The sequence below is a fragment of the Rhinoraja longicauda genome, chromosome 11 (genome assembly GCF_053455715.1).
Source record: "Rhinoraja longicauda isolate Sanriku21f chromosome 11, sRhiLon1.1, whole genome shotgun sequence".
Taxonomy (NCBI): domain Eukaryota; kingdom Metazoa; phylum Chordata; class Chondrichthyes; order Rajiformes; family Arhynchobatidae; genus Rhinoraja; species Rhinoraja longicauda.
The window spans coordinates 10566887-10580609 of record NC_135963.1 but is presented as its reverse complement, the minus strand read 5'-3'; the positions used below and the strand labels follow the sequence as shown (position 1 = coordinate 10580609).

General features: G+C 43.5%; 1 protein-coding gene across 4 annotated transcripts in view; it reads right to left on the bottom strand.

Annotated features, from left to right (window-relative positions):
• Positions 1 to 13723, bottom strand: part of dr1 (down-regulator of transcription 1) — a 42515-nt gene that overhangs the window by 7044 nt on the left and 21748 nt on the right. The window contains exons 3-4 of one of the 4 annotated variants that reach the window (XR_013547838.1): positions 8200 to 8515; positions 7553 to 8107 (exon numbers count right to left, since the gene is read on the bottom strand). Coding sequence is in view for 3 of the 4 variants with exons in the window: in XM_078408251.1 (XP_078264377.1) it covers positions 10931 to 11080 (150 nt within the window). In the remaining variant the exon portion in view is untranslated. Of the gene's footprint in view, positions 1 to 7552; positions 8108 to 8199; positions 8516 to 9753; positions 11081 to 13723 lie in introns of those variants that run through there. The other 3 variants (XM_078408253.1, XM_078408252.1, XM_078408251.1) reach the window with 3 other exon arrangements.

Here is a 13723-nt window from a genome sequence, read left to right as displayed (position 1 = left end):
GGAGGCAGATATGATTGCATTTAAGAGGCTTTTAGAAAGGTACATGGAAGTGCAGGGAATAGAAGGTTAGAGAACATGTACCTTGCAGATGAGATCAATTTAACTGGGTATCGTGTTCGGAGCAAAACTTGGGGGCCCAAGGGCCTATTCCTGTGCTGTATTGTTCTACGTTCTATGTTTTAAGGAACTGTGGATGCTGGAATCTTGAGCTAAGCACAAAGTGCTGGAGGAACTCCGTGATGCAGGCAGCATCTGTGGAGGGAATGGACAGGCAGCGTAATGGGTCGGGATCCTTCTTCAGACCTTTCTTCATGGGATAGCTAACAATCCCATATCCAAGGACTATAACATGGAAACCATCACAGGAGACCAGTTGGAAAATGATACAAGGAGACATAAACAATTACAGAGGGCTAATTCAAAAGAAAAAAACTTTCATTTAATAAATATGATTAAATGTATTTATATATTTAAAAATATGATTAAATTCAATTATCTATTTCCCCCCATATACTGTAGTTTAAACAGCTGGTGGGTGACACAGTAGTGTAGCAGTAGAGTTGCTGCCTGACAGCACCAGAGACCTGGGTTCAATCCTGACTATGGCTGCTGTCTGCACGGGGTTTGTACATTCTCCATATGGCCGCATGGGTTTTCTCCTTATTCTCCGGTTGCCTCCCACATTCCAAAGATGTACAGGTTTGTTGGTTAATTGGCTTCAGTAAGTTGGAAAAATTGTCCCTAGTGGGTAGGATAGTGTTAGTGTGCAGGGTGATCGTTGGTCAGCATGGACTCTGTATGCCAAAATGTCTGTTTCTGCACCGTATCTCGAAAGTTGAAAGAATGTATTTGCATGGTAAATCATGCCTGACACAGCTGATTGAATTATTTGGGGAAATGTCTAAAATAGGGGTCAGGGGAATGTTTGTACAAATAGTTTAAATTTATTTCCAGAAAACATTTAATTAAGATAGACACAAAGTGCTGGAGTAACTCAGCGGGTCAGACGGCACCTCTGGAGAAAAAGAATAGGTGACGTTTCAGGTTGGGATCCTTCTTCAGACTCGACCTGAAACAATACCTATCCTTTTCCACCAGAGATGCTGCATGTTACTCCAGCAGTATGTGTCTACCTTTCACCTAGGAGATATTGCCCAGAATTAGAGTTAGATCCAAGAAGTTAACAAATGTGTAGTATTTGCAAGTAAATGGTGGATCAGGTTGGAATGTTCTTCCACAAACATAATTTCTTGGTGGATTATTTGATATTTTAAATTAATATTTTTGGTAATCATAGATATGAGTAGGTGAGCATATGGAGTAAGCTCACAGAACAAAATCATGAGAGGAATATATCAGGTAGGCGCACAGTCTCTTGCCCAGAGAAGGGGAATCAAGAACCAGAGAACATAGGTTCAAGGTGAGGGGGGAACGATTTAATAGGAGCCCGAGAGGTAACTTTTTCACACAAAGGTGATGGCTATATGGAATAGGCTGCTGGAGGAGGTAGTTGAGGCAGGTAATATCGCAACCTGTAAAAAACATTTAGGCAGGTACATTGATAGGACAATTTTAGATGGATATGAACCAAAGGCAGGTGGGACGAGTGTAGATGGGACAAGTTGGCCAGTGTGGGCAAGTTGGGCCGAAGAGCCTGTTCTCCCCTCTGTAAGACTACAACTCTAACATCAACAATCCTTTAGCTTGTGAAAATGCTTGGGCATTTGTTTGTTTGAAAGTACCAGGTAGATTGATAAGAATCTTTAAAAATGGAAATAACAAGAAAAATGTTGTAAAATATTTAATCACAGTGATACATTTAGCATTTGGTAAAAAAAATATTTAAAAGGTAGGAGGGCTTCAACAAAGAACTCCGAGGATTAGCCATGAGCAGAGAGAACAATGAGCTTTAGAGATTGAGCAACAAACGAAGCATTTGTAGTGAGTAAAAGATTAACCGATGCCTTTAGGAACTCAGCAACAAAAGCAGCAATAACAATGAGCGTTTTGAATTTAAAACAAATGCACTAAATAAAAGAACAACCACATTTTAGAAATTCAAAGACAAAAAAGGCATTAATTGATAGACAAGCTTTCTCTCTCTTTACAATACATCTTTATTGTCATTGTACAGGGGTACAACGAGATTGGGAATGCGACTTCCATTCGATGCAATAAATTAATTAGCTAATCAACAGAAATTTAGACAACACAGAGAAACAAAATTAGAAACAGTTAAAACAGTATAAAGTGCAAATAGGTCTGTGCCGGGTCGATGTGCGACGTGACCATCTGAAGGAGACAGTTCATGGGGGGGGGGGGGGGGCACTCAGCAGGACCGGTTCAGAGCAGCTATAGCTCTGGGGATGAAGCTGTTCCTAAGTCTGGATGTGCGGGCGTAGAAGGCCTTGTAACATCTGCCGAAAGGTAGAAGTTCGAACAGACTATTGCAGGGGTGTGAGGAGTCTTTATGAATGCTGGTGGCTTTCTTGAGGCATCGTGATGCCTCAGGAAATTACCATTTAGAGAGATTACCATACAAAGTACTGCTATTGTAATGCCAATGCAGTGACAAATTGTAGGTAAAGCAAAGAAGTTGATTGATTTTGCATAATTCAAAAAATAGATTTTAAACGAGAAAGAAAATGAAACCAAAACTGAAAATGCTGGAAACACATAACAGATCAGGCAGGATCAGTGGAAGGAAAAGCAGAAGTGTGTTCCAATAAACGGTCTTCCACTTGAAATGTTATCTTTCCCTTTCCACACATGCTGCCTGACCAGTCAAACATTTCCAGCATGTTCTTTGTCTTCCCCTCCCCTCACATGGATCCATGCGTCTCTTTTTTGTCTGCTTCTCTCTATCACACACCTCCCCCTGCTTCCCATTCTTCAAAAGTAGCATTCTCCAGTAGCACTGCCATGTGACAGTGAAATGTGTAGGAACTGCAGATGCTGGATTAAACCGAAGATAGACACAAAAGACTGGAGTAACTCGGCCCGGCCAAACTGAGCAATCGGGGGAGAAGGGCCTTGGTCAGAGAGGTGTCCAAGAACCCGATGGTCATTCTGACAGAGCTCCAGAGTTCCTCTGTGAAGATGGGAGAACCTTTCAGAAGGACAATTATATCTGCAACACTCCACCAATCAGCCCTTTATGGTAGAGTGGCCAGACAGAAGCCACTCCTCAGTAAAAGGCACATGACAGCCTGCTTGGAGTTTGCCCAAATGCACCTAAAGGACTCTTAGACCATGAGAAGCAAGGTTCTCTGGTCCGATGAAAACAAGATTGAACTCTTTGGCCTGAATGCCAAGCGTCACGTTTGGCGGAAACCTGGCACCATACCTACGGTGAAGCATCATGCTGTGGGGATGTTTATCAGCAGCAGGAACTGGGAGACTTCAGGATCGATGGAAAGATGAACGGAACAAAGTACAGAGAGATCCTTGATGAAAAGCTGCTCCAGAGCGTTCTGGACCTCAGACTGGGGCGGAGCTTCATTTTCCTACAGGACGACGACGCAAAGCACACAGCTAAGACAACGCAGGAGTGGCTTCACGACAAGTCTGTGAATGTCCTTGAGTGGCCCAGCCAGAACCAGGACTTGAACCCAATCGAACATCTCTGGAGGGACCTGAAAACACCTGTGCATCGACGCTACCCATCCAACCTGAGAGCTTGTGAGGATCTGCAGAGAAGAATGGGAAAAATTGCCCAAACATCTGGTTTTTTTATTTTTTATTATGGGGTATTGTGTGTAGATTGATGATTTAAAAAAAAGTTTCATCCATTTTAAAATAAAGCTGTAACGTAACAAAATGTGGAAAAAGGGAAGGGAACTAAAACTCTTATCTTGTATGTATGTTTGTATGTATGCATGTTCCCGAAGTACAGCCAAAACAGCACACGATAGCGCAACAGTTTTAGGCCCACCTTACTCACCATTCGCCTGCGGTGTGCATTGATCAGGTTTTGTTACATTTTCAAAAGTAATCAACTTAATAAATGAGCTTCACCCCCCCCGCGCGCAGCAGCGCTGGGAGGACTGGCACCTGTCCCGGCGTGCCTCGCGCCTGACCTTCCTCCCGTGGTGCAGCGCTGCGGCAGAGGGTCAAAGAAGATGGCCACTGGCAGGACGAACATGCGCAGCACCTTGCAGCCGCTCCCCTGCTACTGGCCGCCCGGGGCCAGGTTGAGTGGCTCCCTCAACCCTTTCCTCTTCCCCCCTCGCCCGACCCCGGACCTGGAGGAGGCTCCCCAGCCGGCAACGGGTCCACGGGTCGTCACTTGGGAGAGGGCTGCCGGGACCTGTATCCGCGCCTGCACAGTTGGGGGAGGCTTGCCGGGCCCGGCGGGCGCTCTCCTGCTGCTGGCCGTCGCAATGTCCGCCCGGGGCCGGGTTAAGTGCCTCCCTCTCCCCTTTCCTCTCCTCCCTCTCCCCTTTCCTCTCCTCCCTCGCCCACCCCCGGCCCCACAACGGGGACCCAACAGGTCGTCTTTTAATAAGTATAAATTCACCTGCCTCTCCCATTTCCTCTAGGTATTTCCTACCATACCTACCACCCTCTGCCTGGACCTAAGGAACCCTTGAAATCTTTTCCCTCACCTGCAATCTATGTCGTCTAGCTTTAGACTACCCTAGCCTGGGAACAAGACTGTGACCATCACCTTATCTCTGCCCCTCATGATTTTATAGATTTATCAGATCATCACCCAACCAGGGAAAGAAGCCCCAGCCTATCCAGTCTCCCTTTAGGGCTCATGCCATCCAAATCCAGTGACATCCTTGTAAATTTTGTACTGCATCCTTTTCAGCATAATGACAGCTAGGCAACTAGAACTGCACACAAGATTGTAAATGTGATCTAATCGATGTCTTGTATAGTTGTAATACAATGTCACAACTCTTGTACTCGGTGTCCTGACCGATGAAGGCAAGCCAGTGAGACGCCTTCCTGTGTATCTGCGTTGCCACTTTCAGGGAACAATGTATTGGTGCAGGATAGCTGAAGAGATAGTGTGGGAAGGAAGGCTTCTGATTCCTAAGTCAGTGGGACTTCTATAAGCCAGATGCACTGCACCATGACAGGAAAAGGAGCAATCTCGGCATCTTAGCATTTGGAAGGGCTTAAACAAGCTTGGCAGGGAGATGGGAACCCAAAGCGAGAATCAGAAAGTAAGCCAAAATGGAGGTTGAAGAAGGGGTACACATGAAAGGGAAGGTGAAATGAATGGAAAAGACTATGACATTAAGAGCATTGACATGGGGTATTGATAAGGTGTGTAGGAAAATAACTGCAGACGCTGGTACAAATCGAAGGTATCACAAAATGCTGGAGTAACTCAGCGGGTCAGGCAGCATCTCTGGAGAGAAGGAATGGGTGACGTTTCGGGAAGAGACCCTTCTTCAGACTGATGTCGGGGGAGGCGGGACAAAGAAAGGATATAGGTGGAGACAGGAAGGCAGTGGGAGAACTGGGAAGGGGCAGGGGAAGAGAGGAAAAGAGGAACTATCTAAAGTTAGAGAAGTCAATGTTCATACCGCTAGGCTGTAAGCTGCCCAAGCGAAATACGAGGTGCTGATCCTTCAATTTGCAGTGGGCCTCACTATGACTCACAAAAGTCTGAAGAAGGGTCTCGACCCAAAACGTCACCCATTCCTTCTCTCCAGAGATGCTGCCTAACCCGCTGAGTTACTCCAACATTTTGTGATACCTGGGATATTGATAAAGTGTTTTGAGAAAGACTTTAGAGATACAGCATGGAAACAGGCCCTTCGGCCCACCGTGTCAGCGCCAACCCCGTACAGTAGCACTATCATGCACACTAGAGCCAATTAACAATTTTACCGAAGTCGATTAATCTCCAAACCTTTTCATCTTTGGAGTGTGGAAGGAAACCAGAGCACCCGGAGAAAATCCATGCGGTGACAGGGAGAACAAACAAACTCCAGGATCACACCTGGGTCTCTGGCGATGTAAGGCAGTAACTCAACCACTGCGCCACCCTAATGGGCAGAACACACAAGCATAACAGCGTCCCAGCAAACAGAGTAAGGAAAATTATACGATCGAAGTAAACTTATTTTATCTGAATTCATATCACGATAGAGAAGGTAATGGCATAATTGGAAACCAATGGGTGTAGTCTGGTAGCCATAACAGATTCATGACTACGGGGGGCATTTGATGTTTCGGGCAGGAAAAGAATTTGAAGTAGTTCTGTTAATAAAGAATGAGGTCACAATATCTTCAGGATATTGGCTCAGAAACACAAGACGTAGAATAGGTTTTGGTGAAAAAAACAAAATAGTAAGAACAAGAACAAACGAGTGGGATTGATATAAAGGTCCTCTTGAAGTTGCTGTATCTAGGCCAAATGTAAATCAAGACTAATGAGAAGTTGCAAGAAAGTACTGCAATAATAATGGGCGATTACAGCTAGACAAATCAAATTGCTAACATTGAGAGTAGGCATAGATAGGGTAGACAGTCAGAATCTTTTGCCCAGGATGGATGGAAATATCAAATATTAGAGGGCTTTAAGGGGGAAGGAGCAACATTAAAGGACATGTACAGAGCAAAGTCTTTTTTACTACACTGAGGGTGGCATGTGCCTGAAACACCTACATGCTGCCGGACAGATACCAGTGTGGCATTTAAGAGAATTTTGGATAGGCACATGGACATGCATGTAATGGGGGGATATGGATTATGTGCAGGCAGATAAGAGTTGATCTTAGTATCATGTTCAGTACAGACATTATGGGCCAAAGAAAAAGGAGCTTTTTCCGGTGCTGTACTGTTTCATGCTCTATTAATCTTGAGAACAGGTTAAGAGTGGTTTAGGCTGCTTCCCACTGCAGTGTAGAGGAACCTGCCAAGGAGCAGGCTGTGTTAGATCTGGTTTTGTGTAATGAGACAGAAATAATGAGCTCTTAGGGAAGGCATTATAGCAAAGATTGGTTGTGGCATTGGAAGAATTTCAAATTTGGTTAAAGGTTGAAAAACCTGAGGCTGAAGGTAATGTCCCTAATGTAAACAAAGCCAGTTGTAATGGTACACAGAGTGGACACGCACATATTCAGGAAAACTTTATTTCGGGCTTTTTTGACGCGCCACAATTGGTGACCCCGAACAGTCCATTGATGATATAATGGACGCAAAATGGAAAGCCGACCATTCGTCCGGCTCGCAGGCCGACCAGGCCGCAGCTGTCGACACGGTATCCATCAAGCTCCCGACATTCTGGACCACCTGGCCTCGCGTTTGGTTTCACCAAGTTCCAGCTGCGGGGCATCACAACAGACGACACCCGCTTTTTCCACCTGGTGGGAGCCCTTGACCAGGACACGGCCGAAGAGGTCACAGAGTTCCTCGAGGACCTCCCCACCTACGATAAGTATAAAGCCCTTAAGGAGCTGCTGCTCCAAACTTACGGACTGACCAGAATGGAACGGGCCGAACGGCTCCTCCACATGCAGGGCCTAGGCGACCGGCGCCCAAAACCTCGTCCTTTATAACCGTAGCAAAGGGCCACCCCCCTGGACCGGTCCATCCCCGTGCTGAGGGGTCGGTAGTGGAATGGCCCAACCCTTGGGAGCCTCCACAGGACTCCCCCCCCCCCCAGAACCGGAGGCACGAAACGGCCTGGTGGAGAGGTTCCACCGGCAGCTGAAGGCAGCGCTGAAGGCGCGACTCTTAGGCCCGGACTGGATGGACGAACTACCATGGGTCTTGCTGGGCATCCGGACTGCGCCTAAGGAGGACATGGCCTCATCTTCAGCGGAGTTCGTATACGGGTCGCCGCTCACGGTGCCCGGGGAGTTCTTGCCTTCGTTGCCGGGGCGAGAGGAACCGCGCGCCACAGAACCATTTAAAAGGTTACCGAGTTAGAAGAGTGACAATGTACCATTGGCAGTTGAAGGGATTAGCATCTGTTACTATAGTGTTGAAATCTGACAAACATGTTGCAGGAGAGAGGAATGTAATTTGGAAACAAATTCAGGTTTAGGGACCAAAAAGAGTTTGTATGAAGGATAATTGTTTGCATGGGCAGAGCAGTTTCTTGGAGAAGGAAAGCACTTAAAGAGTTGTCTCCATGCTTCTGAAATATATAAATAAATGCAAAGTTAATATGCAACTTAAGTTACATATAAGTTTTAGCTTACATGTACATTGGTAAATAAATAGTTTTACCAAAGATACAAGGCTTTCTATATTGAAGCAGTGTGCGAGAGATCCAGCATTTTGTGTCTATCTTCGGTGTAAACCAGCATCTGCAGTTCCTTCCTATACTTAACCATAGACCTGTTATTGACATAAATACATAGCCACTAAAAATCTTTCCATCACATATTCAAAAACAAAATGTTTAACATTTTTCTTCACGTTAAAAACGGGTTTTTAAATGTAATTACAACAGGTCTGGCAGCATCTACAGAGGGAGAAATATAATTACCTTTTCACGTCAATAACCTTCCATTGGGGAAACATTGTGGAGATGTCGCTGGTGCTGAGTGAAAAGGCAGGCAAAGAACATTAAAGACAGAATTGAAAACTTGCATGCATGTTTATGGATTAAACTGAGGCATTTCACCAGACTATTACCATTAATACAGTTGGTCTCCCCAGTGTAGTATACTGAAAGTAGTACTTTCACAAATAAATAATAGAAGGAAATTGCAACTTCAACCAGACTGGTTTGCAGCCCTGATATATGGGGAGAAGATAAAGGGCAGGTGCTGCATCCACAAAGAAGTTGTCACAGGGAAGAGGAAGTAGATCCATGGAACGGCACAGATCCATGGAAGTGCTGGAGTAACGCAGCAGGTCAGGCACATGAATAGGTGACATTTTGAATCGGACACTTCTTCTGAAGGGTTCCAACCCAAGATATCACCTTTCCATCTTGGTCATCTTGCCTAACCTGCTGAGTTACTCCAGCACTGTCTTTTATAAACCAGCATCTGCAGTTCCTTGTATCTACATTTTTCCTTCATCCTTTCTGCAGGAATAGTTCTTTCCTCAATACCCAGAGGAGAAATGTGCTTAGTGTCCTATAAGGGATGTTCAGAAATGGCATTGGATGATCTAAAGATCAAACTGCTGGACCAGTGTTCGCTTGTGGTCCGGTCTCGGTGGGCCAAAGGGCCTGTTTCCATGCTGTATCTCCAAAACGGAAACTAACTGATGAATACTTTTTTGCTAAATAAATGGTTGATATCCTATTTGTCATATAAAACTCACTGCAATACCAACAAGAGGCAAGATCTATTTCCCCAAAATATATTCTACATGTTAAAAAGGGGAATGGATTATCTTTAAATGTTTTTTTACAGGTAATATTGAAACAAAATAAAAATCACCACATTACATCCTTAAAATACACGCTTGCAGAATTCCTGAGAAGGGTAGCCTTAGGCAGAAGCCCAAATAATAGGAAAGGCATAAATTATTCTATTTTCAGTTCATGCTTGATACTTATTTCCCAAAAATAAATGGGAACAGTTGCATTGCAACCACACCAGTAATCCTGTTGTAAACGCCACAAATAGTGGAGCAAATGAGCAAATGTATTAATGGATACAAATATGAATATTAACTAATAAGAGGCAAAGGAGGAAAGTACAAAACATTTTACATGATTCTATCAATGCTTTGCTAATATTACAGAAGCAATAAGGATTTGTACGCCATTGGTTATGTTTCTCCACTGGCCAAAAATCACTAAACTATAAGTTGAAAGCTCTCTCTTAAGAAAAAAAAGTAAAAGCCATACTATGTAGAAACAGGCGCATTGGCCCAAGTCTATGTTGACCATCAAGCATCCATTTTATATCACTCCTCAATAACCTCGGAGTTTTGAAGTAGATAAAATAAACACAAAATATTTTACTTTTTTAATAAAAACCTGTCTTTTTATTGCTAAGAGAACCAGCACATGAAAAATGTAAGAACAATAAGCACCATGGAAGAGTTATGTATTAACCAGCACAAGCAACCATGCAATGCAGATTTTTTTTAAAACATACGCTCCACAATGAAATCTTCCACAGATGAAATTTGCCAATCCCAAAATCATCAACAGTAATGCATATTTGTTAAAGAACATGAAACATTACAGTACAAAAACATTTAAGCAGCAGTTAACAGGCATTCTGAAGAGCCCACTTCATTTGCCATTTTTTTTCCCAATGCTGAATTCACTCTTTGGTACTGTAACTGCTGACAATAATGTGTTTTGCTTTCAACCCTTACTTCTGCAAATAGAGCTTACATTACACCTAGGGGTTAAAACTAACCATGAAGCAAGGACATATGCCATGTAAAATTAAGACTAAATAGCCTACTATAGATCTGGTTTTATCAGTTAATAATGTTACTCTTTAAAATTCTGTGAACTCCATCAGACCCATTTTAAAAAAATGAACCAAGGGCAGGTTAACTTATTTTTAAGTCAGTTTCACCCTTGTTACAAGTTGCTCATTTAAAAAAACCATTTTAATTGCAAACTTAAATAAGCCACAATAAATTTGCTTTCAGTATTAAACAGTAAGGGAGCAACTGGTTACACAAACTGAAGCATTAATTCTCAGATTCACAAGCATTAACAATACTGATTTTCAGAAAGATGCAAGAAACAGGCTGTGGAGCGTTAAAAGTACTGCATTGATTTGATGCTCCCAACTCTGGCTGCCCGTTGTATAAATGTAATATTCTGATAACTTCCAATCCTCTGCATTTCCACATATAAGTGATTGGTTGTTACACACGAAAACTCATGACAGTTTTAACTTGCCCAATGACCCCCTGACACCAATAGCCAGCCTGCAAAGTTGTGAATGAAGCTGAAAGTTGCAGACGGGCCAGGTCACTGTTAATGTGCGGTAAAAGGACATCTGTGTAAAAGTAAATTTGCTGGTTAAATTTAAACATCATCCTCTTCATCTTCATCTTGTGATGATCCTGCTTTATTGCGTGGATTGGATGTGGCTGATGCTGCTAACTGTGCTTGATGGGCAGCTTGCTGCATCTGTAACCACTCCTGCTGGGCTAATTCTGCCTGCTGCTGTCTGGCCTGTAATAAAGCAAATTACAGAGAAACATAGAAACATAGAAAAAAGGTGCAGGAGGAGGCCATTTGGCCCTTCGAGCAAGCACCACCATTCATTGTGATCATGGCTGATCATCCACAATCAGTAACCCGTGCCTGCCTTCTCCCATATCCCTTGATTCCGCTAGCCCCGAGAGCTCTATCTTTTAACTTCACCCAATGAATTGGCCTCCACTGCCTTCTGTGGCAGAGAATTCCACAAATTCACAATTCTGAGTGAAAAAGTTTTTTTCTCATCTCAGTTTTAAATGGCCTCCCCTTTATTCTTAGACTATGGCCCCTGGTTCTGGACTCCAACGTTGGGAACGTTTTTCCTGCATCTAGCTTGTCCAGTCCTTTTATAATTTTAGTTTCTATAAGATCCCCTCTCAACCGTCTAAATTCCAGACCCATTCCAAGCCCAGTCTTTCCAAATCTTTCCTGATATGACAATCCCGCCATCCCGGGGATTAACCTTGATTAACCTATGCTGCATTGCCTCAATAGCAAGGATGTCCTTCCTCAAATTAGGAGACCAAAACTGCACACAATACTCCAGATGTGGTCTCACCAGGGCCCAGTGCAACTGCAGAAGGACCTCTTTACTCATAAACACAAATCCTTTCGTTATGAAGGTCAACATCCCATTAACTTTCTTCACTGCCGGCTGTATCTGCATGTTTACTTTCAGTGACTGGTGTACAAGGATACCCAGGTCTCGTTGCACTTCCCTTTTTCCTAATCTGATACCATTGAGATCATAATCTGCCTCTTTGTTCTTACTGCCAAAGTGGATAACCTCACATTTATCTACATTATACTGCATCTGCCCACTCACTCAACCTGTCCAAGTTACCCTGCAACCTCCTAGCATCCTCTTCGCAGTTCACACTGCCACCCAGCTTTGTGTCATCTGCAAATTTGCTCGTGTTACTTTTAATTCCATCATCTAAATCATTAATATATATTGTAAATAGTTGTGGCCCCAGCACCAAGCCTTGCGGCATTCCACTCGCCACTGCCTGCCATTCTGACAGGGACCCGTTTATTCCTACTCTTTGTTTCCTGTCTGCCAACTAATTCACTATCCATGTCAATACCCTACCCTCAATACCATGTGCTCTAATTTTGCCCACTAATCTCCTGTGTGGGAGCTTATCAAAGGCTTTCTGAAAGTCCAGATACACTACATCCACTGGCTCTCCTTCATCCATTTTACTTGTCACATCCTCAAAAAATTCCAGAAGATTAAAGGACATCTGTAAATACTTGCCATTGAAACCTGGTGATCTGCCAAATGACTCTAAAAGTCACACTGACAGAAGGACAACATAATAATCCTACAATGATCCAGCTGATCAGATTTCAATACATATGGGAACAAAGCAACAAGAGCAGATGGGCCGAAATGGGGCAGCAGAAGGGGCCAAGATAGGAAAAGGGGCACAAAATAGGGATTGGGGAAATTACAATTATGAATATTAGGGCAATGTTTACAACACCCGTATATATAACTTGCTCTTCAATTTTGCTTCAAATTAAATTTCATCTGCAGGTGGAAACTGTATGGCAAGAATCGAGAATGATTTAAAGAAACAGTTCCTGCAATATACCAGAAATGTGTACTTTCAGAAAATGTCCCCATTTGTTACAGAAATGCAGAAACAGGAGGCCATTGAACACGCCGAGCAAGTATGAAGGTAATGACGTTTCCCACCATTTTGGCTATTACCCAACATCGCAGAGACACAGATGAATACAAATCTCAACAAGAACTCAAGATCGACAATTTGAAAGTGGCATGGGGGAAAAGAGCAAGACCAAAATGAAACAAGGGAAGAAATCTTTTGTGGGTTAACAAAGAATGGATTTTCCATAATTAATCAAAGCGCGAGAAGCAATTTATTGAAATTACTGTGTTCTTGCCCTGACTATCAAAGCAACTAGAAAATAAGCTTTCAATGCAACGTGCCAAAGCAGCTCCTTAGACTTTAGAGATAGTGCAGAAATAGGCCCTTCGGCCACACCGATCACCCCATACCCTAGCACTATACTATACAGTAGGGACAATTTACAATTTTACCAAAGCCAATTAACCTACAAACCTGTACATCTTTGGAGTGTAGGAGGAAAGCAGAGCACCCGAAAAACCCACGCAGTCACAGGGAGAACGTACAAATTCCGTACAGACAGCATTCAGTCAGGATCGAACCTGGGTCTCTGGCGCTGCTAGGCAGTGACTCTACCTCTGCCCTTCTGCACTACCATGACTTGGTAAAGGAGGGTAACTTTCTGGGGAAGCATTGAGGTGGCCGAAAAAGACAAATCTTGCTAGTTAGCCAAATTCAGAGGTTGAGAAGCATACTCAATGATGTGAGATTCTATAAGAGCGCATGTGTTTGTAGGGACAGGCTGGCAAGGCAGGGGACGTGTAAAAGCCAGAATTAAAACAATGGAAGGCACAATAGTTTTAGGAACCACATGAAGCTGCATGTATAGGCAAGGGTTGATGGTAAAGAGGCACGGTCAAAGATTTGAATTTGGTGGATTAGAGTTAGGAGCAAATAAAGGTTCTGAAGACAGGTATTGAGAGGACAGTCAGATTGGCAATTTCTCTAATGATAGCAA